Raw genomic sequence first — 27,144 nt, 5'->3', positions numbered from 1 at the left:
CAAGGAATTCGAAATGTCAGATCTAGGTGACATTTCATATTTTCTTGGCATCGAATTCTACAAGAGTGGTAAAGGTTTGATGATGCATCAAAGAGGGTATGCAGGCAAAATTCTCAAGAGATTTGAGATGCAAGATTGCAACCCAACTTCGACTCCAGCTGAGCCCAGATTACAACTGTCAAAAGATTCAGATGAAGATGATGTCGACCCAACCCAATACAGAAGAATTATTGGGTCACTTCGATACCTTTGTCACACAAGGTCTGACTTAGCATACAATGTAGGTATGGTGAGTAGGTTCATGCAGAAGCCAAATGTATCACATCTAGCAACGGCGAAGAGGATACTAAGGTATCTGAAAAGAACTCTCTACTATGGTATTTTGTTTCCTTCAATTGATGAAGGAAAAGAATGCAAATTAGTGGGATACATCGACTCAAGTTGGTGTAGTGATACTGAGGATCAAAAATCCACAGCTAGCTATGTGTTTATGCTAGGTAGTGCACCAGTTGCTTGGAGTTCGAGAAAGGAGTCGGTAGTGGCATTATCGTCGTGCGAAGCAGAATACATAGTTACTTCTCTTTGTGCATGTCAAGCAATGTGGATGGTGAATTTGGTCGAAAAGATAACATCGAAGAGTCATGGAGGAATTACCATGAAGATCGACAACATGTCAGCTATCAATTTGGCAAAGAATCCGATAGCACATGGTCGAAGCTAGCACATCGAAATAAGGTTCCATTATCTTTGAGAGCAGATAGCAGATGGAAAGATGAATTTGGAACACTGCAGAACTGAGAATCAGATTGCAGACATCATGACGAAGGGAATGCAAGTCAAAGTGTTCAGAGGACTAAGAGCTATGATGAAATGTAGATAGCTTAGACACAATGAATTAGGTGATGTGTTGAATTGTAATTCCTTATGTCTAAGCAAGTTGCTCGACAGAGTAAAGAAGTGTCGAACCACTTATGCCTATCTTAGTAGTGTTAGCTATTTTGGGTTTTTATAGTTTTGAGTTTTGGCTTGAGGTCCAAGTTAACCTAAATCTATAAATAGAGAGAGAAATCCTTATTTTTGTAATTAAGTGAATAGAGAATTCATAACATTATATTCACTGTATTTTGCATTTGCAAAGTGAATAAGATGTTTTTCATAGTTTGTGGGCAGAGAGAAACTCTACAGAATTTAATTCTTCTTCTCCTTCATCGTTCTTTACTTTCTTTCTTTCTCCATTGTTCTTCTCTTTTCATTGTTATTGTGCGGGTAATGACAATCTTGTTCATCAAGATTGATTGAAATTGTCCATCGATGGGATTTCCAACATTTTTTTAGGAGATTTTGGAAAAGATTTAAGGAGGGGCCAATAAAACTGATTTTGAGTAAAGATTAATGTGAGGGGAGCAAGAATATTGGGAAGAAGAAGATTGAAAAGACAATTTTGGGTGATTTTGATACAATCCAAAATATTTGCAATTTTAATTCATTTTATTTTAATTTAATTTAATTTAAATTAATTGAACTAATATAATATTACACGTGGAAGCCACCTTAGGTAAAAATAAATGAAAATTATTAAAAATATAGAGTAGTTTTAATTATAATATTTTAAATTCTATATATTTTTTACAAAGAAAATTTTCAAATTAACCTCATATGACAAAGTAAATTGAGTATTAATTTATTATGCTAAGAAACCCACAAATAAAAAAATTTATTGAAAAAAACAATAGAATCATTAATTATAAATTTGTATTAAATTCACCGCGCAAATTCTAAGATTTTTTTACTTTATTTATCTCTTAACTTGTGCTCTTGAGATACAAATTAGCATTACTCTTAATTTATTAATGAATAGTCGTTAATTAGAAAAGTACAACGAAGAATGAATTGACATTAAATGAAGAAGTTTAGAAAATTAAATTCACCACGGCCTATAAGATTTTGACATTTTGTTGACTAATTCACGAAATTAAGGAAGTTAGTGATAAAAGTAAATTTATTAAAAAAATTCATATTATTTTTTCATATTAGTATAATATGTTTAATATTACTTTTTCATATTATAAATAATAATTTTATTTTTGTTTGACTGATAATTAAATTGTTATTGGTAAGATAACATTATTAGTATAAAAATAGGTGAGATCAAAAGGGTGTTAAGGAAGTGCGGAATTATAATTCTGTTATTGTTTTTTTTTTCTTATGGAAAAAATAAATTGGATTAATTATAGTTAAGTTTCACATAGTGAAAATAGAAATATTTTAAAAGGAAATCCATTCAATTTTTTACTTTCCAAATGTAAAATTCAATTTCAAAATTTAGTCAAATATTTGACCATATTAATTGTATAATTAAAATCATCCCCTCATATGTCATTGACTAATGAAAATCTTGATTAAAATAAATATTTTCATAACATTTAAAATGAAATATTCCCTCCAGTGAGGTTTTACCAAAAGCAAATAGTGGTAATAAAACCCTACTTTTATTCATTTTTCATTCACAAAAAAAAATCCTATCATTCATTTTGAGCAAAATCAAAAGTAAGAAATATGGATAATCAATTCAATCCTTTGCACATATTCTTTTTCCCTTTCATGGGTCATGGCCATATGATACCTTCCATTGATATGGCCAAACTCTTTGCTTCCAAAGGTGTTAAATCCACCATTGTTACCACACCTCTCAACAAACCAACCATTTCCAAAGCCATTCAACACTTCAAAAACCATTCCAACAATATTCATATTCAAACCATCAACTTCCCTTCTGTAGAAGCTGGTTTACCCGAAGGATGTGAAAATGTTGATCTAATCCCTTCACCTCTTCATGCTCCTGCATTCTTCAAGGCTACTAGATTAATGCAAGAGCCCTTCGAAGAACTATTGCTTCAGCAACAACCGCATGTTATTGTTGCTGATATGTTCTTCCCATGGGCGACTGATTCTGCTGCGAAATTCGGAATTCCTAGGATTGTGTTCCATGGCACTAGTTTGTTTTCACTCTGTACTTCTCAGTGTTTGAAAAAACATGAGCCGTACAAAAATGTTTCTTCCGATACAGAACAATTCTTGATTCCTGATCTTCCTGGTGATATCAAACTGACAGTTTTGCAGATGCCGAGTTTTGTGACCAAAGACGATCCAGTAAGCCAAGGGTTGGCGAGATTATTTAGAGAAATATGGGAATCAGACAAGAAGAGCTATGGAGTTATTGTTAATAGTTTCTATGAGCTTGAAGGTGTTTATGCCGATTTTTACAGCGAGGTAGTCGGAATAAAAAACTGGCATATAGGTCCACTGTCAGTTCATAATAGAGATGATAAGGAGGAAGAAATAACATCATACCGTGGAAAAGAAGCAACTGTCGACAAACATGAGTGTTTAAAATGGCTTGACACGAAAGAGATCAACTCAGTTGTTTACTTGTGTTTTGGAAGTACAACATTCTTTCTCGATTCTCAGCTTCGAGAAATCGCGATAGGGCTTGAAGCGTCTGGGAAAGATTTTATTTGGGTTGTGAGGAGAAAGAAAGAAGAGGTGGAAGAATGGCTACCAGAAGGATTTGAGGAAAGAATGGAAGGAAAGGGATTGATTATAAGAGGTTGGTCACCACAAACATTGATTCTTGAGCATGAAGCAATTGGTGCATTTGTGACACACTGTGGTTGGAACTCAACTTTAGAAGGAGTGTGTGCTGGTGTGCCTATGGTTACTTGGCCTGTGGCTGCTGAGCAGTTTTATAATGAGAAGTTGGTGACTGAGGTGCTTAAGATTGGTGTACCTGTTGGAGTTAAAAAATGGGTTCGATTGTTTGGAGATAAGATTGAAAGTGATGCAGTGGAGAAAGGTGTGAAGAAGGTTATGGAAGGAGAAGAAATGAGGAATAGGGTGAAAGTGCTTGCACACAATGCAAAGAAAGCTGTGGAAGAAGGTGGATCTTCTTACTCTCAATTGAATGCTTTACTTGAGGACTTGAGTTCATTTAGAAAATGATTAGTGGATAACATCTAAAATCTAATATAGTTGGGATACTGTTTACAGTTTTTAAATAAATTTCTTTCTTTGAATGATATTTATTTAGAGCAAGGCTATATTGACACAACTTTTATATTGATATGACTTTTGTATTTGCATACATATCATTTTTCATATTGAGAACAATATATATTTTTTAATATAAATATAAAAACTTAAAAATATATAGATTATTTATAATAAAATATTTTTTTTACAAAATATAAACAATTTTTTTAACTAATCTTTTATATTTTATTAATCAATTTTATTTTACTACTTAAACTATTTCTTTATGTTATGCATACTCATTAATCAAATTATGAAATATATTAACCGTCTTTTTATACTATATTAATCAAATTTGTTTCACCATTTAAAATTACTTTTTAATGCCATGATACATATTAATTGTTTCGTTCGAGAATCAGAAATGGATGTTCTAATTCCATGAAGGGACTTGAAATGACGAGAGTTGGATATCTGCTGATCTTGAACGGTGGCTTTGATCTTCGTGATGGTGGTGGCGTGTAGTGGATCTGCATGGCTAGCATTTCAACGTCCAAGTCAGTTCAAGATCAATATGAGTATAGTGAAATTGGAGATCAAAGACTATGTATCTTCCCAAAGCATGTGAACTATTTTTATATTTGGATCGAGTAGAATGGACTTGAGACATAAGGTATTTGGCCAATACAAAACAATTTCCCCCAAGGCTTGATCGAGCACTGAAAGAGTTGTGGTGAGCCCTAAATATCATTTATCGGCCACCGTGTCATAGTCGCGTGTGAAGTAGAACTGAATCGCCTGGGATCATTTTTCTGAAGAAGTAATGGGGAACGGGTAAATTTAATACGGTCCCATTGATAAAATGCTTCGTCACCCATTCCTGGAGTGTGCAGTAATGTGACAAGTTAGTGGGTGACGCAGTTTTAGAGTACTTGAGTGCATTCATATTGGCGTATATCCATAAGTGGAAATCTAGTTGTTGATCTTGTGATCCTTGTTCGTAGTTGATTTTGATCTTTCAGCTATCATTGCTTATAAATGGGGCGAATTGGATATTTTGTTCCCTTTTCCTAAGAATACCACTAAGAGTGATTCAGAGCTTCTCTTAAAGCTTTCTCCTTTTTCATTCCTCCCGCTTCGTCAATCTCTTTTAATTAGGTACCTTTCTAACTCAAGCTTTCTCCTTCAATATTTCCTGCTTTTTAGTTAGGATGAGTGGCAAAACTATTGATTTAGTGAGAGATTCTGAAGTGAAAACTTCATCTGGGTCATCCTATGATTCTCATTGTCCTTCCCACAATAGTGATCACGTTAGACTGGAAATTATATCTATATCTGACGACTCTAGGTTAGAAGTGATGTCTGGATTTTCCTTGTGGGAAAAAACTTCTTCTTCCGGGTCATTATACACCTTTATATCAAATGTAGGAAGAATAATAAATCAAGCTGAGGTCCTATTACTTCTTTCCATGAACCTTATAAAAAGGTTTCTTCTAATACATAATTATTCTTGATTCTTGATTCTTGATCTTCCTAGTAATATTAAAATGAAAATTTTGCAAATGCCAAGTCCAGGCACCAAAGAGGATTCCGTTGCGGATTTATTTAGAGAAATAAAATAATCAGAAGAGAAGAGCTATGAAGTTATTGTTAATACCTTCTATGAACTTGAGGGTGTTTATGCTTATTTCTATAGCGAGGTACCCAAAATAAAAAACAGGCATATAGGTCCATTTTCAGTTCATAATAGAGATAAGGAGGATGAAATAACATCATACTGTGGAAAAGAAGCAATTATTGACAAACATGAGTGTCAAAAATGGATTGACACAAAAGATGTCAACTCATTTGTTTACGTGTGCTTTGAAAGTACAACATGCTTTCTTGACTCTCAACTTAAAGAAATTGCTATAGGACTTGAAGCATTGGAAAAATATTTTATTTAGGTTGTGAGGAGAAAAAAAAAGTGGAAAAATGGCTACCAGAAGGATTTGAGGAAAGAATGGAAGGAAAGTGATTGATTATATAAGGTTGGTCACCACAAACATTGATTCTTAAGCATGAAGCAATTGGTGAATTTGTGACTCACTGTGGATGGAACTCAACTTTAGAAGGAGTCTGTTTTGGTGTGCCTATTATTACTTTGCCTGTGGCTGCTGATCAGTTTTATAATGAGAAGTTGGTGACTGAAGTGTTTAAGATTGGTGTACATGTTGGAGTTAATAATTGGTTTGATTGTTGTTGAATAAAAGGTAATGTGACAAGTTTAACATAATTGTTATTGTTGAATAAAAGGTAATGTTACAAGTTTAACACAATTGTTGTTGTTGACAGTAATATGCAATGTTAAGTTGAACAAGTTTAGTATTTATGACAGACATGTAATGTTCATCATTACATTTATGACATGCCTATAATGTTCAGCGTTATATTTAACAAGTTTAAACCTTGAACAAAATAATAGGTATGAATGTAATGTTTGTATGTTTATGACAGACCTGTAATGTTCACAATACAATGTATTTTATTTAGGTTGTGAGGAGAAAGAAAGAAGAAGTAGAAAAATGGCTACCAGAAGGATTTGAGGAAAGAATGGAAGGAAAGGGATTGATTATAAGAGGTTGGTCACCACAAACATTGATTCTTGAGCATGAAGCAATTGGTGCATTTGTGACTTACTGCGGATGGAACTCAACTTTAGAAGGAGTCTGTTTTGGTGTGCCTATGATTACTTGGCCTGTGACTGCTGATCAGTTTTATAATGAGAAGTTGGTGACTGAAGTGTTTAAGATTGGTGTACCTGTTGGAGTTAAAAAATGGGTTCGATTGTTTGGAGATAAGATTGAAAGTGATGCAATACAGAAAGGTTTGAAAAGGTTTATTGAGGGAGAAGAAGGAGAAGAAATGAGAAATTTGGTGAAAGTGATTGCACAAAATGCAAAGAAAGTTGTGGAAGAAGGTGAATCTTCTTACTCTCAATTGAATGTTTTAATTGAGGAGTTAAGTTCATTTAAAAAATGATTAGCGGGTGATATCTAAAATCTCATATAGTTAGGATATTGTTTACAATTTTTAAATAAATTTCTTTAATTCGGTCTACCAATGGTTCGACCCTTTCACTCTGGATTGGGACGATTTTTTGGGATGTTTCATATTATTGAAGCCCTTCACCTCTACCGTTCATTTTTTTCTCCTATATCTCTTCCAGATATCTTTGCTATAGTCATTTTTCATATTTCTGAAATGTTTCCCCTTCGACCGTCCAAAAGTTATTAAGGGAGTGGTCGACATCCGAGGCTAAGCCAACGAGCCCTCACCCTGCTATGCATAAACAAGAGTTTGGAGGACAATTGTTTTAGACCGACCATATCCACCTCGTCTGACCATCGCGAGGGTACCCCACTTCTTCTAGAATCTTTTTAGAGCACGAGAGTTATCATCTTGGTGATCACAAAGAATATCAACAGCAAGGGCATCCAACAGCTTTCCGCAAACTGAGATAACAAGTTTCAAATTGAATTTCATTTCACTCTTGTTTTTCACATACCAACTTAAGCATTGGAGTGCTAACAATAAAAATTCCTCCATTCCACCGTACCCGAAGCCTTGATCCACCGTCACCGCGGCTTTTCAACTTATTGCTAATTCTTGAAGGGTTCAAAATCTAATATGTTTGGGAGGAGATCCAAATGCATTTTAACGAGTGTTTATTCAAAATTTATTGATGATAAGATGAATATGAGATTAACTTGAAGCACACAACATGATGAACAAACAAATAAACGTAACTACTACATGAAGAGAATTAATATTCTACTTGCATACATTGACATTATTGTGCATGCGATCTCAAATCCTCAATCAAAGAGTTAAAATCATTGTAAGAAGATCCACCAACCTCCACAGCTCTTCTAGCCATCTTCCCAAATTCCTTTGCTCTATTTCTCATTTCCTCTGCTTCATCTCCAACCATGATCCTCTTCACTGCTTTCTCTACAACATCTTTCTTCACAGGCTCACCACCTCCCATTCCAATCCATGTTTGCACCCCAACACCAACACCAATCTTAACTATATCACTCAAAAACTTTGCATTGTAAAACTGTTCTCCATACATAGGCCATGTCACCATAGGTAACCCTGCACTCACTCCTTCCAATGTTGAGTTCCAACCACAATGTGTCACAAACCCTCCAACTGATTCATGGTCCAAAATCATCACTTGTGGTGCCCAACCTCTTATGATTAGCCCTTTACCACTACCTTCAATTCTCTCCTCAAAACCTTCTGGTAGCCATTCCGGTTCTTCGCCTTCGGGTTTTTGAGTTTTACCACCTTTCTTCACAACCCATATGAATGGAACTTCAGAAGCTTCAAGACCCATTGCAATTTCCTTAAGTTGCGCGTCGCTGAAAATCGTCATGCTTCCGAAACAAACATAAACAACTGAGTTAGGTTCTTTTGATTGAAGCCATTTTAAACACTCGTGTTCATCGATAGATGGTTCTCTTCCTCTAGAAGCTTTTTCTTCACTGTCTCTGTTGCATAAAGAAACTGGTCCTAAATGCCAAGCCTTTCTTCCAAGCTCGTTTCTGTAATGATCAGCATAAACCGGTTCGAGTTCATAGAAGCTGTTAGCAATAACACCATAGCTTTTCAACTCCGATTCATTAGACTCTTCTAATAATTTAGTAAAGACTTTATCATGCTGAGGAAGTTGCGGTAACTGCATCTTCGTCAGCGTGATCTCTCCGGGAAGATTAGGAACAAGGAACGGTTCTGTGTAAGAAGAGACTTTATCTTGAGGTTTGTATTGTCTTGTACAAGCCAAAACACATAGAGGAAAGAAACCTAAACCATGAAACACGATCCTAGGAATATTGAATTTTGCTGCGGAATCAGTAGACCAAGGAAAAAACATGTCAGCAACTAAACAATCTGGTTGTTCTTGTTCCAAAACCTGTTCAAGTGGCTCCCTTAGAAGCAAAGTGGATTTCATGAACTTGATGAACTTGTCTGGTGCTAATGCCGATTCGGAATTTTCGCAACCTTCGGGCAAACCGGTTTCTTCGGGTGAAGGGAACTTGATGGTTGTGATGTTGATTTTGGCTTTTCCAATGGTTCTTGAAATTAGAGGCACGTTGAGATGAGTTGTGACTATGGTGACTTTGAGTCCTCTTGAAGAGAAGACTCTTGCAAGGTCTATACATGGTATGATGTGACCGTTGGCTAGAAAGGGGAAGAAGATTATATGAAGATCTTGATTCTTGTTAGCCATGGTGAATTTGTGTTTTTGGTAATGAGAGGGAAATGAAATGATGAAAACTTTGTGAAGTTTTGTTGTTTATATATAAAGATTAATGTTAGCTAAAGTCTTGAAGTCGCGTTTTGCATGGGCTATTAATATATTATTATTTTTTATAAGGTTTTTTATCTTAGCTATGGTGTAGCATGCATGGGTGAGGTTTGTACACCACGCGGTCCACGAGCTCATTTTTAAAATAGCAAGGGTATATTAATGTTGTTTATATTATTTAATTTTAAAGTATCATAAATATATAACTCATTAATCGGAGTAGAATGAAAATTTTATTTTATTATTTAAAAATTTTAAGATAGAATAAAATAATTCTTCGTTCATCTCAAATCGGATGGGAAGGAAGAAATATGATGGTAAGTGAAAGAATGGAATTAATACATATTATTTCTTTATGCCCTCTTTCATCTGATTTTAAACTATCTAAATAATGAAATATCAATTTATTTCATCTCATACCGTTATGTTATATCTAATTTCATTAATTCAAACAAAATCTTAAATTTATAGATGTCTTGTATAGATTAAACACAATTTAAAGGGGGCAAATCAATTAGGAGTTTAATTATCATAGTTTAAACGGTAACAAATATTTTATAAAGTCATTTTTACCACGGTTTAAACATGTCAAATTTCGAGTTTTGTATAGCCAGGGGTGGACCCACATAGGACTATAAGTTTAAATGCAGTTTTAGTCATCCTTTATTATTTTTTCTAACCTTTTAATCACCCTTTAAAACAAATCAGGTTTTAAGTCCCTTATAAATATTCTTGAGTTTTTTTGTCCCCAATTCAGATTTGATTATGTTGTATGTTCGGTTATTACGTGGAAAATGAAATATTGACCCAACTTAAAAAGAAAAAAAACGGCCACCTCATTTAAAACCTTGTTTAAATTAAATATTTTAAATTAAAAACTTATTAAATTAATTCATGCAATTATAAAACACTAGAAAACCTTATATTTTGTTGTTCATCCCCATTTGCACCCAGAAAATCCTAGATTTTGTAGCTAGTCTTCTCCATCCTCAAAAAATCTCAAGAAATTGTTGTTATCTTTCCGATCCAACGCCTCAATCATGTCCCAATATTCAACATCAAGCAATCATACTGTTTCTCGCTCCAATCATGCTGAATGCAAGTGTGGTCTTCTATCTCCATTGATGACGGCTTAGACGGATTTGAATTCAGGTCGTCATTTTTTTAACTGTGGGATATACAAGGTATTAGTTTGATTTGTAATATCCATGAACAATGTTATTTTATGATTTCTAGAAAATTCCTCATTTTTCTTCTCTATTTCTAAAATTAGGGATATAAGAGGTATAGTCACTTCGTCTAGTATGATGAAGAAATGTCTCATCGAGGTAAAGAAGTAATATCTTTAATCCACCAAAAATTAAACAAAAAAAATGTCAAGTTGAATGAATCCATTATCAGAGAGGATCAACTGAATTTGAAGATCAAGTTCTTAAAGATGACGAACCAATTTACCATGGGAATGACATTAATGTTGTTAATTGAATTAGTTGTATCAAATCTAATTAATTAGTTGATTAGGTTAAGTTAATTAGGTTGATTATGTTAGGTTGTTTATGTAAGGTTGATTATGCTAAGTTTTTGTGTGCAATGTAATGTTATGTTAATGGTATGTGGAATGCAATGCAATGTAATTGATTATGTTAAGTTGAATGAAATGTTAAGTTAAGAGTATGTGTATTGTAACGTATTTTATTATGTTAAGTTGAATGAAAGGTAATGTGACAAGTTTAACACAATTGTTGTTGTTGAATAAAAGGTAATGTGACAAGTTTAATACAATTGTTATTGTTGAATAAAAGGTAATGTTACAAGTTTAACACAATTGTTGTTGTTAACAGTAATGTGCAATGTTAAGTTGAGCAAGTTTCACATTTATGACAGACATGTAATGTTACACTTAACAAGTTTAAACCTTAAACAAAATAATAGGTCTGAATGTAATGTTTGTATGTTTATGACAGTCCTGTAATGTTCACAATACAATGTAATACAATTTATAATTTGTACGATAAACATGTAGTGTATAACCGTGAAATTTCAGGACACAAAATATCATTGACATTTCATAAACTTGATCATGACAGTTACAAATTTGTTCATGACAAACGAAAACACCAAAATATTAAAATACTTGTTCATGACAAACCAAAATACATAAACATTACAACTTGGTACACCACACAGTCCACGAGCTCATTTTTAAAATAACAGGGTATACTAATGTTGCTTATAGTATTTAACTTTAAAGTATTATTTAACTTTAAAGTATCATTTCATAGATGTGCTTGCATATCACTGACTAACTAAAGAGATTCTCACATTGGTAGCGGAAGTTGAATGAAGCAGAGTGGAATGGAGATTCACTACAAAAAAATTGTTTGTAGCCATGTGATATTCACGACACAACGTGAAAAATCACTTCACAACACGTTTTTAGCGACGTGAACTTTCACGCGGCAGGAGCACGGATGACAACTTTATTGCCACGTGAATATCACGTCGCAACTTTGCCATGTGAAAATCACTTCATAACACGTTTTTCAGCTTTATCTGCTGTAATTTAGAGTAGTAGAGATGACAGATAAGGCAACAGTGATTTGCGATGTGATTTTCACGTGGCAAAGTTGTGAAGTGAAGATCACTTCACAAAGTTTTATTTGTTCTAATTTAGAGAAGCAGGGAAGGTGACAGTGACTTGCGACGTATTTTTCACGTGGCAAAGTTGTGAAGTGAATATCACTTCAAAAAGTTGTGAAGTGATTTTCATTTCACAACTATAATTATTGTTTTACGTTTTAATATATACTAAAATTAATAATAAAAATTTTAGATATAAATAAATACAAAATAAATAATAATTTGTTTTTCGTTTTTTAAACCTTTTAACTCCTACTTCAAAATATGATTTAAGTCAGCGTCTTTCTGGATACAACCTATCGTACATCCAACTACGATAGTACCGATAATATTTCATACTACACATCTATACAATCATTGCCTTTTTAATTACAAATGTGATTTTAATATATCAACCAATTTCAAAAAATTTGATAAATTAAACATAAACTAATACTAACTAGAAACTACTTTTCATACAACTACAACTAAATAACTTAATATATATATATATATAATTACAAATAAATTTCATACTATTTTGTTTTTTATAAACTTTAAGATAAACATAAATATTTTGTTTTGGTTTTAACAACACATTTAATAAACAAATAATAATATTTTTTTTAATAAATAACTACTATGTTCTATTTTTAAAAATATATAACTAATATATAATAAACATATAATATATATAATTAATAACCATATATTCTTTTTTTTGAAAAAAATTGTTATGTTTAAAACAAACTATTTCACACCATTTTTTTAATTAACATATTCTTTTAATATATATAAAATATAACTATATTTTATTTTATTTTGTTTTAAATATACATATATAATATATTATATTTTTAATAAATATTTTGTTTTTATATATTTGATTATCTATCATAAGGATAAAAATAAGAATATATTAGATTAGATTTTTATTAAAATAAAAAATATAATATAACAAATTATATATTACAAAAAATAATATATTATAAACATATATTATGTTTTTATTATATTTATTTAAAATATAATATAATATATTATGAAATTAATATATTATAAAAAATAATATATTTTAATAATATATTATGAAAAATAATATTCTATTTTTAGAAAAATAATATATAAACAAAATAGTATATTATGAAAAACTTAAATTCTATTTTTTTAATTATGTTTAAATATATTAATAACTATATATTTATTTTAATAATATTCTACTAAATAAAAATTATCCTACATAATAAATTTACATAGCCAATTCAGCGACATCAATTTCACGTCGCATCCTTGCGAAATGAAATCCATGTCGCAACTTTCCAACAGTAAAATAAATGTGTTAGTTAAACGTCCTCCATCAAGTCAGCGTCCCTTCTTTAGGTTTTTTTTAGTTTTTGAATTTTAAGTTACGACGTGATTTTCCCGTTAAAACTAAATTTTTCAATTTTTCAAATATCCCTCTGCTAATCCGTGCATGCCTGATTTCTTTTACTTTTTCTATTTTACTTTTAAAGTTGCGACGTGATTACCACGTCACAACATTTTGTTTAAATTTTTTTTTTACTTTTTTCACTTTTTTATTTTATTTTTAAAGTTGCGACATGATTAACACGTCTCAACATATACATGCAGCAGTGTCAATTTTTTAATAATAAAACCATGTAGCCACGTGATATTCATGTCACAACTCCATTTTTTTACCATTTGATTTTCACTTCACTGTATGACATGGTTAGACACATTTTTTCTTATAGTGATTTCATTTTATTATTTCAAAATTTTAAAATGGAACAAAACAAATTATTCGTTCATCTCAAATTAAAAAGAAAGAAACATGATGGTAAGTGAAAGAATAAAATTAATACATATTAGTTTATTCCACTCCACTTCTTTCAATTATAAATATTCCAAATAATAAAAAATAAATTTATTTTATCTCATACCATTCCACTCCATATGATTTCATCAATATAGACAAAACCTTAAATTTTTAGATGTCTTAGATAGGTTAAACAGAATTTAAAGGTGACCAATCAATTGGAGTCTAATTTGTCATAGATTAAATGGTATTCTCTCTTTCTCTTAAAAAAATGTCTCATTTGCAAAAAATTTAGGTAATGCCAACTTGTGCCCTATGGATATAAATTAAGAATCTAATGAAAAAATATTATCTTGGAAATTATATATTGATTTTAATAAAAATATAAAATTATTTTTTTAATTGTTTTTTTCAATACAAATTTTCTATAAATGACTTTCTTAACTTATATCTATAGGACACAAGTTAACATTACATCTTTTTTTACTGTCATTTTATCATATCAATATAACATTTATTATTCTTTTCCCCTACTATATCTCTATTAATTAACTTTTATTTTATTCAACAATTTTATTAAATATAATTAATAAGAATATTTTAATAAATAATATTAAATTCATTATTAAAATCAATACTAGTACATTTAATATTTTCTTAAAAACCGTATACAACTTAAATATGATATTTGTTTATGAGACCGGAAGGATTAAATATTTTATGAAGTTATTATGTTTACCAAGATTCAAACATGTCAAAGCCCGAGTCTTGTACCGTTAGGGATGGACCCACATAGGACCCAGGGGTGCAGCTGCAGTACTGCCTCAAATTTTAAATATTACCCTAACTTTTAAGAATATATGCACTTTGCACCCTTCAAATTTTATATTTGCACCACTTCTCTTTTCTCTCTCTCTTCTTAATCACTCACATAGTCACATTTTCTTCTCTCATTCTCTTTCTGTCTTCAATTTTTCTCTCTTCTCAACCACCACGTTTTTTTCTCTTCTTATCCTCATGTCTCTTCAATCTGTAGCACTATCTTTTTCTTCCTCTTTCTTCTCATCATGTTTTTTCATTTCATTCTGTCTCTTCTCACTCACTCACTCACATTTTCTACAAAAAGTCACTAGTTAATTTCCATTTCGAGTTTTTGCCTCAAATACCCTATTTTTGAATAACAATTTCTAATATGCCCCTTTTTGAAAAATATTTCCCAGTCTGCCCCCCTTTTTAGTTGGGCCTCGTCACTTGGTTTGACGAGGGGCTGGTAAAAAAAATTTTGGCGTGTGGCCTCGTCACTTGAAGTGACGAGTGATGAGGTGTTAAAGGAAATTTTTTTTTGTTTTTATTTTAAATAGTATATTAAATGGTAATAATAATTAATATAATTGTTTTTTAAATATTAAATTTATATTAAATTAATATAATTGATTTAATTAAAAATAATAATAACTTTTTTATAAAAAAATATTTAAATAAATAGTAATTAATATAATCAAATATAATTATTTACTATTTATTTTAAATATTTTTTGCAATGAGTCCTTTGTCTCACAATTTTTTTATTATCAAATATAATTATTTACTATTTATTTTAAATATTTTTTCAATATAATTATTATTTTTTCAAATATAATTATTTACTATTTATTTTAAATATTTTTTTATAAAAAAGTTATTATTATTTTTAATTAAATCAATTATATTAATTTAATATAGATTTAATATTTAAAAAACAATTATATTAATTATTAATCCTATTTAATATACTATTTAAAATAAAAACAAAAAAAAAATTCCTTTAACACCTCGTCACTTCAAGTGACGAGGCTACACGCCAAAAAAAAGTTACCACCCCCTCGTCAAATCAAGTGACGAGGCCCAACTAAAAATGGGGTAGACTGGGAAATATTTTTCAATATGGAGTATATTGGGCATATGTTTTCAGTAGTAGGGCAAGGCAGGAAAATTTCCTTCCATTTCATCTATAGAATAAAGCTAGGCAGAGTAGAATTACAGAATCTCTCAATCCCATAACATTTAATTTAATTATAAAAATTTAATAATTATACACTGATCATTTAAAATAGTTTTATACTACTAAGCATACATCACTCAATTATATCATTCCAATCATTTAAAAATTAGGGTGTTAAAAACACTTTTCTTGCATTTTCTAACAACCTAAACATCCTTGCCATTCTGCAAGTTTTTAAGTTCCTGAATCAAGGCATCAATATCACCATAAGAACTTCCACCTTCTTCAACGGCTCTTTTTGCCTTCTCAGCAATACTTTTAACTCTCCTTCTCATTTCTTCTACCTCTTCACTCTCCACCATCAACTTCTTCACTGCAAACTCCACCTTCTCTCTTCCCACCAACTCTTTCCTCTCTTCCTCCCAAGACCCCCACTCTCTGCTACCCACTTGAACCCCAATCCTCAACACATCGGTTACCAACTTCTCATTGATAAATTGTTCAGCCGAAAGTGGCCATGTTATCAGAGGCACACCAGCACACACACCTTCTAAAGTTGAGTTCCAACCACAATGAGTCATAAACCCACCAACTGCATCATGCTCCAATATCAAAAGCTGAGGAGCCCAACCTCTCAAAATCAAACCTTTATCCATTTCCTTCATTCTCTTTTCAAATTCATCAAGAACCCAATTTTCACTATCACTTTTAGATGACTTGAGAATCTTCCCAACCACCCAAATGAATGGTTGATCAGAAGCCTCAAGACCATAAGCAATTTCCTTGAGCTGTTTCATCGGTAAGCAAACTACGCTCCCGAAACTAATATAAAGAACTGAACTGGGTTTCTTAGAATTCAACCAATTCAAGCAACTTTGTTCATCAATAGTGGGTTGTTTCCCCCTCTCTTTCATATCTTCTATGCTTCTGTTGCAGAGAGAAACAGATCCTACAAGCCATGTTTTCTTTCCCAATTCATTTCTTAGGTAATCAGCATAAACTGGTTCCAAATCATAGAAGCTATTGATAACAATACCTAAGCTTTTTTCCTCTATTTGCGCCATCCAATCAGACAACCCAGATTGGTTTCTCATGAAACTCGGAACTTGAGACCCTGTCATCTCAACTCTATCAGGAAGACCAGGGACAATGAAAGATTCTGAGTCAGAACTCAGATTCTCAAACGCAACATGTTTTCTCATATTTGCACCGACACAGCGAGGGAAACACCCGCTCCCGTTGAAAACAATCATTGGGAGTTTGAGTTCGCCAATGATGTCACCAGCCCAACGATGAAACATGTCAACAACTATACAATGGGGTCTTTGTTGGAGGAGTAACTGTTTCACAGGTTCGAGGAGAAGCGAGGTATCGGTCATGGGACCGGCAGACATGTCTATGTCAGGTAATAGGGTGTTTTGAGGAGTGGTGAGAGTGTAGATGGTGATAGGAAGATTTGATTTTTGGTCGCGGGTGATTGAGTTTTGGAATTGTGCTGCGTTGGAAGGTGTGGTTAGGATGGTTGATGTGACTCCATGTTTTGCAAACATTCTTGCTGTGTCTATCATCGGGATCTGATGACCTCCACCTAGGAAGGGGAGGAAGTATATTTTAACCCCACCAGTTTTATGGTTCATGATGATGATGATGTTCGAAACTGAGTAATGAAGGAGATGCGGACCAGTTATTTTGAAGATAGGTGAATTATACAACTAGACTCTTGTCGGTATGGTCAATGAGAAAAGGTTGACATGCAAACGTCATGAATGACATATTATGCATATGGATAGAATACAACCACTCGTTGCACACAATCCAGACATACACTTTATAAGAATTTTAAATGAATCAAAAGTACTCAAAAATATCCACCTGACTATGACTATGACGGGACATAGCTAAAGATTGTTATTATAGGCTAGTGGACTTGCTAAGAAGTCATTAAACCACCAACAACTTTGCCATTAGTCTTGCTAAGAAGCTTTTGTATCTCATTGAATGTCTGCCATACAACACAACAATAAGAACGCTACATAAGTAGCCAATTAATAGAATGAAAGCATTTAACTCTAGACAATTATAATTTCCTCTCTGTTTAGGAACATGTGCAATCACATATTCAATAAAATTTGAAATGAAAAGTTTGTTATATCCCAACTGCCTCAATCCTCTCCGCTTCCTCCAACCTAAAAAAAGGAGAAAAATCAGACAACCCTATAATCCTATATTGAAGGCATTGATGCTTAGTCTTAACAAGATTTGGCTGACTTCTAAAATTCTTCTATAGTACTCATTGAAACTCTTCAATTAGCTGGCTTTCAAACCATACACCAAAAGGACAAGAATTAGCTGTCTTATACTCCCTCCGTTCCTTTATAAATGACACTTTCTTGAGAAAAATATGTTTCTTTTTAATTGTCACTTGCTAAGTTCAATGTAGTATTAATTGTTCTTTTGTCAAAATTACCCCTAGATAATTATTACAAAAAGAAAAAGTAAAATGAATAATTAAGGGTATTATAGGTAAAAGAAGAATCATTGTGTGAAAAGTAACAACAATGATTAGATTTCTTAGTAAATGTAAAAAGTCAAAAAATGACACTTAAAAAGGAACGAAGTGAGTACTATACAGCACCATATTACAAGATTTAAGGGGTGTAACTGAGTAGGAAAAGGTACAGGTTGTCATGATAGCAGTGGAAGGAAAAGCACTCAGTTGGTATCAATATTGGAAATTTTGTTCCCCCTCACCATCTTGGGATGATTTCAAGGCTAGTTTGATAAAACAGTTTCAACCGTCGTCAATGTTACAAAGTCCCTATGAAATGCTCCACAGTCTTAAATAAATAGGCTCGGTGAAAGAGTATCATGACAAAGAGTTGTCCTTCTAACCGCATTGTTACTTGGGACTCTAACAATAAGGCACTCAACCATAAAACAATATTTATTGCTGCCACAACTGGGACATCTAAAACAAAACCAGCAACTTAGTACTTCTCGTGGGGGAGTTTTTCCGACATCTTACAGACACGAAAATGCAGGATTCAATGGCCAAGAATTTTTGCGACAATGGTTTAAGGGGCTAGGTTGGACAGAATTTTGGTTTTATTCCAATTACAACAATTAAACCAAAACCACTCCTTTCAAAGATTTATACGGTCGTGATCCACCACTATTCCTTTAGCAGTGGAGGAACTTAACATTTCGACTCAAGAACGCGACATGATTATGCATGATCTTCATTCCAACTTGGCCAAAGCCAGAATCAGATGAAAACTCAAGCCAATAAACACCGGAGAGATGTATCATTCGTTGTTGGGGATTGGGTTTATCTCAATTTGCATCCTTATCGACTCAAATCCTTGGCAAGAAGATCAATGAAAAGCCTATTCCTCGTTTTTATGGCCCTTATCAAATTAAAAGCTCATCGGTTTTGTATCCTATCAATTTGACATTCTTGCTGAAAGTAAGATTCATTCGGTCTTTCATTTCTCTTTGTTGAAGAAAGTTGTCACACCAATCGCAAATCCTCAACCATTACCATTTGTGCTGTTAGAAGATTTAGAGCATCAAGTGAAACCTCAAGTTCTCATGGTTGTCCCTGCTAATGCTGCCAACATGGTGGAGGTGCTCATTCAATGGAAAGACTTACCAAAATTTGAAGCAACATGGCAAGTTTTTGAGATCATCAACCAACAATTTCCTGATTTTCACTTTTCACCTTTTGGAGGAGAGTATTATTAATGTGTATGTTAGGCGTAGCCCAAAGGCCCAATAAATTAGATCCAATTTATATATAATATATATATATATAATATATATATATAATAGATATATATATATATATATATATATATACATATATATATATAATATATATATATATATATATATATATATATATATATATATATATATATATTATATATATATATTATATATATATATATATATATATATATATATATATAATATAAAAGTAGTAGAATAAATAATGAGAAAGTCGTTTATGAGAGACGAGGCTCTCAAATCCTAGAGGTTATAATTAATACAGTTATTGTGTATTGTATAGATGTTTTACATTCTGTAACTGCTCCTGCATGAGGTTATCCTCCCCAGATTAATTACAGTAAAGTAACATATTTTAGTATATTATTCTTCCCAATAATACATATTATTCATATTCTATCATCCATATCACTTTATTATATCCTATGTTTCATCTGATTTTAAATTATTCAAACAATAGAATATCAATTCATTTCATATCATATCATTTTGTTCTATCCGATTGCATTAATTCTCTTGAAGTATGTGTGTGAGAGAGAGATTACAACTAATTACATATTATAGTCGATGTGGGACTATTTTATATATAATATTTTTAACACTCCCTTTCAAGGTAGATCATATATTTCATATGATTCGAGCTTGTTACAAATGTAATCCACTCGAGAATCCCTAAGAAACTTTGTAAACATATCAGCTAATTGGTCTTCGAATTTTACGAAATTTGTGTTGATTTCTCCCGATAGTATTTTGTCCCTTACATAATGACGGTCTATTTCTATGTGCTTTGCCTATTCATGGAAAACCTAATTAGATGCAATGTGGACTGATGCTTGATTATCGCATGAGTTTTTTGTTTTGAATATCTCATATCCTAAATTTTGAGAGTAGATTTTTCAGTCGTGCAGGCTCCTTTGAGGCGGTTGTCATATCCTAAATTTTCTCCCAATAATTTTTTACCTATTAACAACATCTAGTTCATATGCATCAATATATTATGACCATTTCATTTGATCATTAGGTGTCATATGCATTCATCAGTCAAATTTCAAAACAATCTATGTACATAGGAATCAAAAGAAGAAAAGTCAAAAGTTTGACTTACTCATCTGATTATGCATTCAATTCCAAACATTTCATTATCCCGTTCATGTCTTCGTCTCATTATATTCACATTGACTCAAAGTTTTGGTTTTTTTTAGTTTAAAATTATGAGTTTAATTTTAAATAAGTGAAGTTATCAAGCAAGGATCATTCACCAATTCATGCACCTACGTTCTCCATGGTTCATGACTATATTTCAAATCACATTCATCACATACCCTGGTGTTTTTGGTGTTTTGATTCATGTATTCATCCACTCGTGCATTTGTTTCAAGAATATTAAATAATTGCAAAGTTAATTTGAACTCACAAGTGCTTTAATTTCATTTCAACTTTAAATAAAGTACAAGAGTGCTAAACATAGCATGATCAAAGTTGCCAATTGTACAAGCTTGCTATTATAAATTTCACATTGAATCCAAAATTACAATAAGCTCATGAACAATACAACCAAATTTTTGCCGTCTAATACTACAAGGTTTTGAGTTTGGTGTTCAAATGATTCAAGCCTCCATAATATCATAGACATGCTCCTGTTTCATGCCAAAGCCTTCAAGCCAGCTCCACGCATATGATTTGAGGCCTAATCTGAAACACAACAAAAAGGAGTCATTATGGACCAATTCATTCTTGCAATTTTTTTTATCAAATTGGAATAAAAGACAAGTAAATATTTATGTCGTTTGAAGATAAAATGAGCAGGGTTATTTGAGCAAATTTAATTAGTTTAAATTAACTAATTAGATTAGTCACAAAATTGAGAGTGGAATTACTCATGGACATTTCAAATTACAGTAGTAAAATTTCAATGTTACAGCAATAACAAAACTTCTGCATATGCCGATTCACGAATTTCCTTCCTCCACTCACCTGAATCCCACACTCTCTGCTAATTACCCTCCCTGATTACACTCCCTAAAACTATCTAGAGCTTCACATTGAAGCTCTAAAATAGATAAACTATCAACCCCTGTCACCATTTCTCACTCACAACACCACACACAAAGAAGAAAGATTAAGTAGAAGAAGAGAAGTAAAGATAAAGAGCAAAGTACGAAAAGGAGGAAAAAGAGTTACTTGTCACTCGCCAGAAATCGCATCGTCGCGTCGGAGGGGGAGGAGCTTCGCCAGAATACATTTTTGGTAGATTTTCTTGATTTTTCTGCTTGTTTTATGCTCGATTTACGTTTCCGTTCTAGTAATTTTTACCAAGCTCATGTAATCAGGTGAGTAATCAATGAATCGGGATTAAGGTGTCACGGGGTTTAGGGTTTCGATATACGTGTTGTTTGTGTTTTTAGATGAATTTTGTTTATGGATTTAGGATCCGTTTACAGTAAAAATTAGTAACAATATCTGGTCTCCAAAAAAATGGTTTACTTTATCGGATCAACTAGTGAATCCTAGGACATGTGCTCTTGTTAAAATATATTTGAAAATCTATGAACACTTCGAAAATGCTCATGATTTGAGAATGTTGTTTAAAGTTTTAAAACTAGAATGCAGAATGTGTAAAGGAATTACAATAAAATAACTTCAAATTAAATTGCAATAAGAAGGAATAATGGATAAACTGTGAACAATTTCAATTAAAATGAAAAGATGGTGATTCATACGTACATTCTCAACAATCTCGTTTCTCAGATACACTTAGATACTTAGAGTAATTTGTGAGTATTTGTATAATGATTGAACACATGGGAATTCTATACACTAAGACCCCTATTTATACTAAGTCGAAAATAACTGCTATCAACGGTTTTTCCTCCAAAAAACGACACGTTTTGCTTGCATGTCTTCATTTTGCCGTAGCTTACACGCGTCCTTCTCAGATAAATGGATAGGGACAAAAGACAATTATCATCCTTATTAAAATTCAAAATCTTTCGTCGAAGGCAGCATCAGTATTGCTTCTGTCGAAATTACAGTCTAAACCCATAAATATTTCTAAGTTTTAAAACCAGCATCTCCCTCGTATACAAAAGATCTCTTCGATAGGATCTCCCTCTTCGACAACATTTCCTTCTTTCTGTCGAAGTTGAAACAAACAAAATATTTCTTTTTTCCATCATACTAAATCCAACCTTGACGTCGAAAATCTCAGCTAACAAATTGCCCCCAAAAAATGTCGTTTTCGACCAAACGGAGAAAAAGACATTTTTTGAAAGTCTCTTTCGATGCCACAAGCTTTCCATCTGCTATGATGTCATGATCATCAAAGTACGCCTTCGATAGAAAAACCCATTGACCTAGACTATATGAATAATGGTTTTAGGGTATTTCAATCGTGTCCTTTATTTAAACCCCTCAAACTATCTAGGTTGGTTAAAAAATATAAAAAACAAGAAATCCCAAGTCTAGAAAGACATGAGTATCTTCGACATGATTCAATTGTCGAAGGTTGGACCTGGGTATTTATAATTTGTGTTAGTTTCTTCTCTGTATTTTTGGAATCGCACCCAAAATAATTTTCATTTTCCATGTGGTATGATGATACCCACACTTTTCGATATTGGTGCCATTACTGGGCTCAAACTGACTTGGGAAACTTACAACCCAAACCTTATGGCTAAGGATACCATCTTTTTTGACACTACCAAAGCCGCTTTTACCACTTATATAGCATATTTCCATGATAAAAAATCTGTTGAAGTGTCTGATCAAGAACACATTTCCTTCCTCGCCCTCCAGTTGTCTCGTTGCATCTTTTGCTTTAAATCTCTTCAAGTAGCGAAGAAATTCCTGACTATTGTGAACCAACTTCATGCTCGACATAACCTTTGTCTCAACGAAATGATTTTGGTTAGCCTCTATGAGTCCCTAGGGGAAGGCGTCACAACTCTCAAGAATATTCAACCTAAAGGAAACCTGCTACTTTCTGGTCCTTTCTGGTTGCTGCAACTATGGTTGAATTCTACCTTCGAAGCATCTCTACCAGTTAGAAATCCCATAGATGCAGAGGCTGAAGAGATTAAAAATAGGATGGTTGAAGGGATGCGCCTTGCTTTGCTGACTCCCAGTGACGAAGGAATGAATCTGCAATAAACCTTAACTAGCTATGTAATGATTTCTCCAAACGATATAACTTTACCCCATCCATGGCCCCCTTCGCCCACAGGACGCATGGCCCTGAGTGGTTCACAAGAAAGGTCCATGCTCCATCGAAAGACCAAGAAGCGGAATCCCTTGCCATCTGGGAGGCATTTCTCACCCCCAGGCTACTGGTGACCAGGCTCAGGCAATCGAGGAACCAATTCACCCTCTTGAGCTACCAACCCAACCTTGTCTCTCGATAATTTTACTCATTCAAATCATGCCAAAGCTACTCTTTGCCAAAAAGAACTTCATCGTCCTCTATAACATGATACACGTAGAAGCCCAAAGTGACAAGTTTATAACTTGATACTCTAGAAAAACACAATTCACTCTTGTTGCATCAAACCATACGCTCTCTACAGCCAAGAGTTTGATACTTGGTGGAGAAATTGTTATACTTAAGAAGTCTTCGATGTTCCTACTTTTACTCAACATCTGACCGAAGCTTTCACCTTTATGCAGGACAAAGCCAAGAAAGGTATTTCAACTCACATCAAAGAAATCCAAACATTCCAAAAGTACCTTGAAATAGCCTATAGACTTGATGATCTTAGTCGAACCATCTATGAAGAAGCAATTACTCTAAAAGAGGAATTTTCAAAGAAAGTGGAGGATTTAAAACTGCCTTCGTTCGTTAAACCTGAACAACAGTACGAACTAGCTTTTAACATGTACCCCTCAAAATTTCCTCGACTTCCCAACGCTGAGTTCGGAGTGGATTTTAGCCCTCCGTTTCAAGACTGGTTCGTCTGTGGAGATTTTTAAAAATTCTTCAACAAGAATCACAAAAACGTGCCCAGCGGGTGGTTCCGATTAAGCATACTCTGGACAGTTTCAAAGGACGTCTTCATATTGGCATAGAACATGTTCGCATAGAGTCCCCAATATATGAAGGTGTGGAATGGGAGGTTTTTCGACTTCATTTCTCAATTCCTTTATTTTCTCTTATTTGTGATAATCGTCTTGGTTTTATTTCAGCCGTGAAAATACCTGCCAAGAAAGCTACTTCCACGAACAAAGATGTTGTCAAAGAGAAAGATGGAGGAAACACCAACAAAATAATAACAACAAATGTACACTTCATATATTGTTATTATTTTTTTCTTTTATATATATTTCCTTCATGCCTTCTTATTGTTTTGAGATGTCTTTTCTTTCAGGCAAGTCGGAAACCACCACCAACACCCAAAAAACGAAAGCAAAAGGAACCCCGAGTTCAAATAAACGATTCAAACGATAGTGATCTCTCACCGGATACCACAAAGCCAGCGAAGAAGAAAAAGAAGAAAGTAAAGACCTCTGATGCTCTTTCTCACCCAAAAATAAAGGTTGCAAAGGTCCCAGCAAAGAGAACTTCTACCCCAAGGGTACCTTCCACTGACCCTGAGCCACAATCAAAAAGGACTCCAGAGAAACTTGAAAGCGACAATTCCAGCCCCAAGGCTGAAGTTCCTAAGGTAAACAAAAACTTTACCTTAATTTCTCAAGTTATTAATTGCTTCTCTTGGTTTTCGACTCATCCATGTTTGATTTTGTCTTTTCCAGGGGGTCGCAGATAGCACAAAGAAACCAATCATCAAACAAATAATACCAGTAAGCAGTAGTGATCCTTCTTGTCATCCTACCAACACTCCCTCTTATCACCCCACCAGCACTCCCTCTTATCATCCCATGTCTCCCAGAGACTCGACAAAAGAGTCTACAGATGAAATGGACAAGCATATTGAAGAAATGCAAAAGGACCGTACTAGTGATTATGAGCATGGGGATGAAGAAGAGAAAAATGCCTATGTTAAAGGGGAAATGCATGAGGAGATGCAGAATGTTAGCGACGTTGTCGAAGACATATCTAAATATGTCTCTTCAACGATTGCAAACCTAGGCATCGATGGTCCTGATGACGAAGAAGAGGATCGTTTTATATCCAACCATCACACTGAGCCTGTTGAAGATGAAGATGAAGATGAGGAACTAGATAATGAACCAGAGAATGAGCAAAACAAAGAGATGCCCAAGACCAAACCAACTTCCGATGCTGCAAAAAGGACCATAGCGCATTCAACCGGAAACATTGCTTCCCTCTCTCCAGAAGAGCTCGAAGCGCTGAAAAAGAGAAAACCAGTGGAATACCTGAAGGCCATTATTAGTGCAAGGGATAGCTCGACTAAGAAAAGCCCTAGTACTTCCACAATGTCAGGTGGCCGATCTACAAGTAAATCTGGTGATGAATTTCTCCTCAAAATCAAAGAAAAAGCCTTCGACATTGACCTGTTCCAGCTCTTGGAGAAAGACACTACCGCTTGCTTTGGGATAAAATCTCCTGAAACAAGTTAACATCTTAAACACTTCCCCAGCAGTGGCAGATGTCATCATGGATCTAAGGTTGTTGATCGATCAAGTTGTTGCATAACTTAATCGTATAAGGGAAGCTTCGACCAAATTCCAAAACAAATCAAAGACCCAAGAATCCGAATTAGACATCGTCACCAATCTACTACAAAAGTTGCAGAATTGGAGAGGGGATCTGAGCAGAACAAAAGGGAGGTCGAAGCTTGTAACAAAAACATTGAAGCTTGGGAGCAACAGATAAAGGAATTGCAAGCCAAGATTACCAAGGCCAAGGAGCGCAAAGATCAACTCCAAAAACTTGATCAAGATGAACTGGCCAAGGAAATCCAAGTTGGCATGCATCATGTTGAAAGGGCTCAAAAACTGGAAAATGAAATTGACAGCCTTATTTCAAACAAATATGTTTATGAACGGCACTTGAGACTTCAAAAGTCGAAGTATCACAAGATGAAGGTTTCTCTTCCCTTTTAGCTTCGTTGTAATTGTTGACCTTTAATCCCTTTGTGGCATTTGTGTAATGACATCCATCTTGGCAATAATCTATTTCGACTTTCCATTTTGGCTTCGATTATTGTGTATGATTTATTATGTCATTATTTTTACTTCCTGAAGCACAAGCCTATAGTTTTTCAAATATTTCCCGTTTACTCTTAGGACTCTTCGTTCTTCATTTAATTCTTCGATCTCGTATGTGCCATTAGAAAAGACTTGGATAATTTGAAAAGGGCTTTCCCACTTAGCGGACCATTTACCCAATTCTCTATCCTTTCGATCCATGGGTATGATTACTTTCCAAACTAAGTCTTCAAGCAAAAACATTTTAAGTTTCACCCTTTTATTGTATGCTTTCTCTACTCTCTTTTTCTGCCTCTTTAATAACTCTAGGGCTTTTAACCTTTCTTCGTCTAAGTCAACCAACTCGTTAAGCATCACGCTCCAATAAGATTCAGATGGGATCACATTTTTCCTTTATACCCTTATTGATTAAAGATAGATTTCGAC

The 27,144-nt window shown here is 33.4% G+C and overlaps 4 protein-coding genes and 1 pseudogene across 4 annotated transcripts in view; 2 read left to right on the top strand and 3 right to left on the bottom strand.

Annotated features, from left to right (window-relative positions):
- Positions 1-2,494: 2,494 nt before the first annotated feature.
- On the top strand, positions 2,495-4,028 carry LOC127108206 (scopoletin glucosyltransferase). Its single transcript, XM_051045636.1, has one exon. It carries the CDS (start codon positions 2,557-2,559, stop codon positions 3,997-3,999), a length of 1,443 nt encoding a protein of 480 aa, XP_050901593.1. The 5' UTR covers positions 2,495-2,556; the 3' UTR covers positions 4,000-4,028.
- A 1,548-nt stretch (positions 4,029-5,576) lies between these two features.
- LOC127103005 (UDP-glucose flavonoid 3-O-glucosyltransferase 7-like) lies at positions 5,577-7,050 on the top strand (annotated as a pseudogene).
- Positions 7,051-7,719: 669 nt separating this feature from the next.
- On the bottom strand, positions 7,720-9,362 carry LOC127108205 (scopoletin glucosyltransferase). Its single transcript, XM_051045635.1, has one exon. It carries the CDS (start codon positions 9,305-9,307, stop codon positions 7,862-7,864), a length of 1,446 nt encoding a protein of 481 aa, XP_050901592.1. The 5' UTR covers positions 9,308-9,362; the 3' UTR covers positions 7,720-7,861.
- A 6,477-nt stretch (positions 9,363-15,839) lies between these two features.
- Positions 15,840-17,871, bottom strand: LOC127108203 (abscisate beta-glucosyltransferase). Its single transcript, XM_051045633.1, has one exon. The coding sequence runs from the start codon at positions 17,439-17,441 to the stop codon at positions 16,011-16,013; it is 1,431 nt and encodes a 476-aa protein (XP_050901590.1). The 5' UTR covers positions 17,442-17,871; the 3' UTR covers positions 15,840-16,010.
- LOC127108202 (abscisate beta-glucosyltransferase) overlaps positions 15,901-27,144 on the bottom strand; it is a 62,837-nt gene continuing 51,593 nt past the window's right edge. Inside the window, exon 2 of the mRNA XM_051045632.1 lies at positions 15,901-16,190. Within this exon, the coding sequence (XP_050901589.1) occupies positions 16,153-16,190 (38 nt within the window). The 3' untranslated portion in view covers positions 15,901-16,152. The remainder of the gene's footprint in view (positions 16,191-27,144) is intronic.

The sequence above is a fragment of the Lathyrus oleraceus genome, chromosome 7 (genome assembly GCF_024323335.1).
Source record: "Lathyrus oleraceus cultivar Zhongwan6 chromosome 7, CAAS_Psat_ZW6_1.0, whole genome shotgun sequence".
NCBI classification, from domain to species: Eukaryota; Viridiplantae; Streptophyta; class Magnoliopsida; order Fabales; family Fabaceae; genus Lathyrus; species Lathyrus oleraceus.
This window is presented reverse-complemented; position numbering and strand designations above follow the sequence as displayed.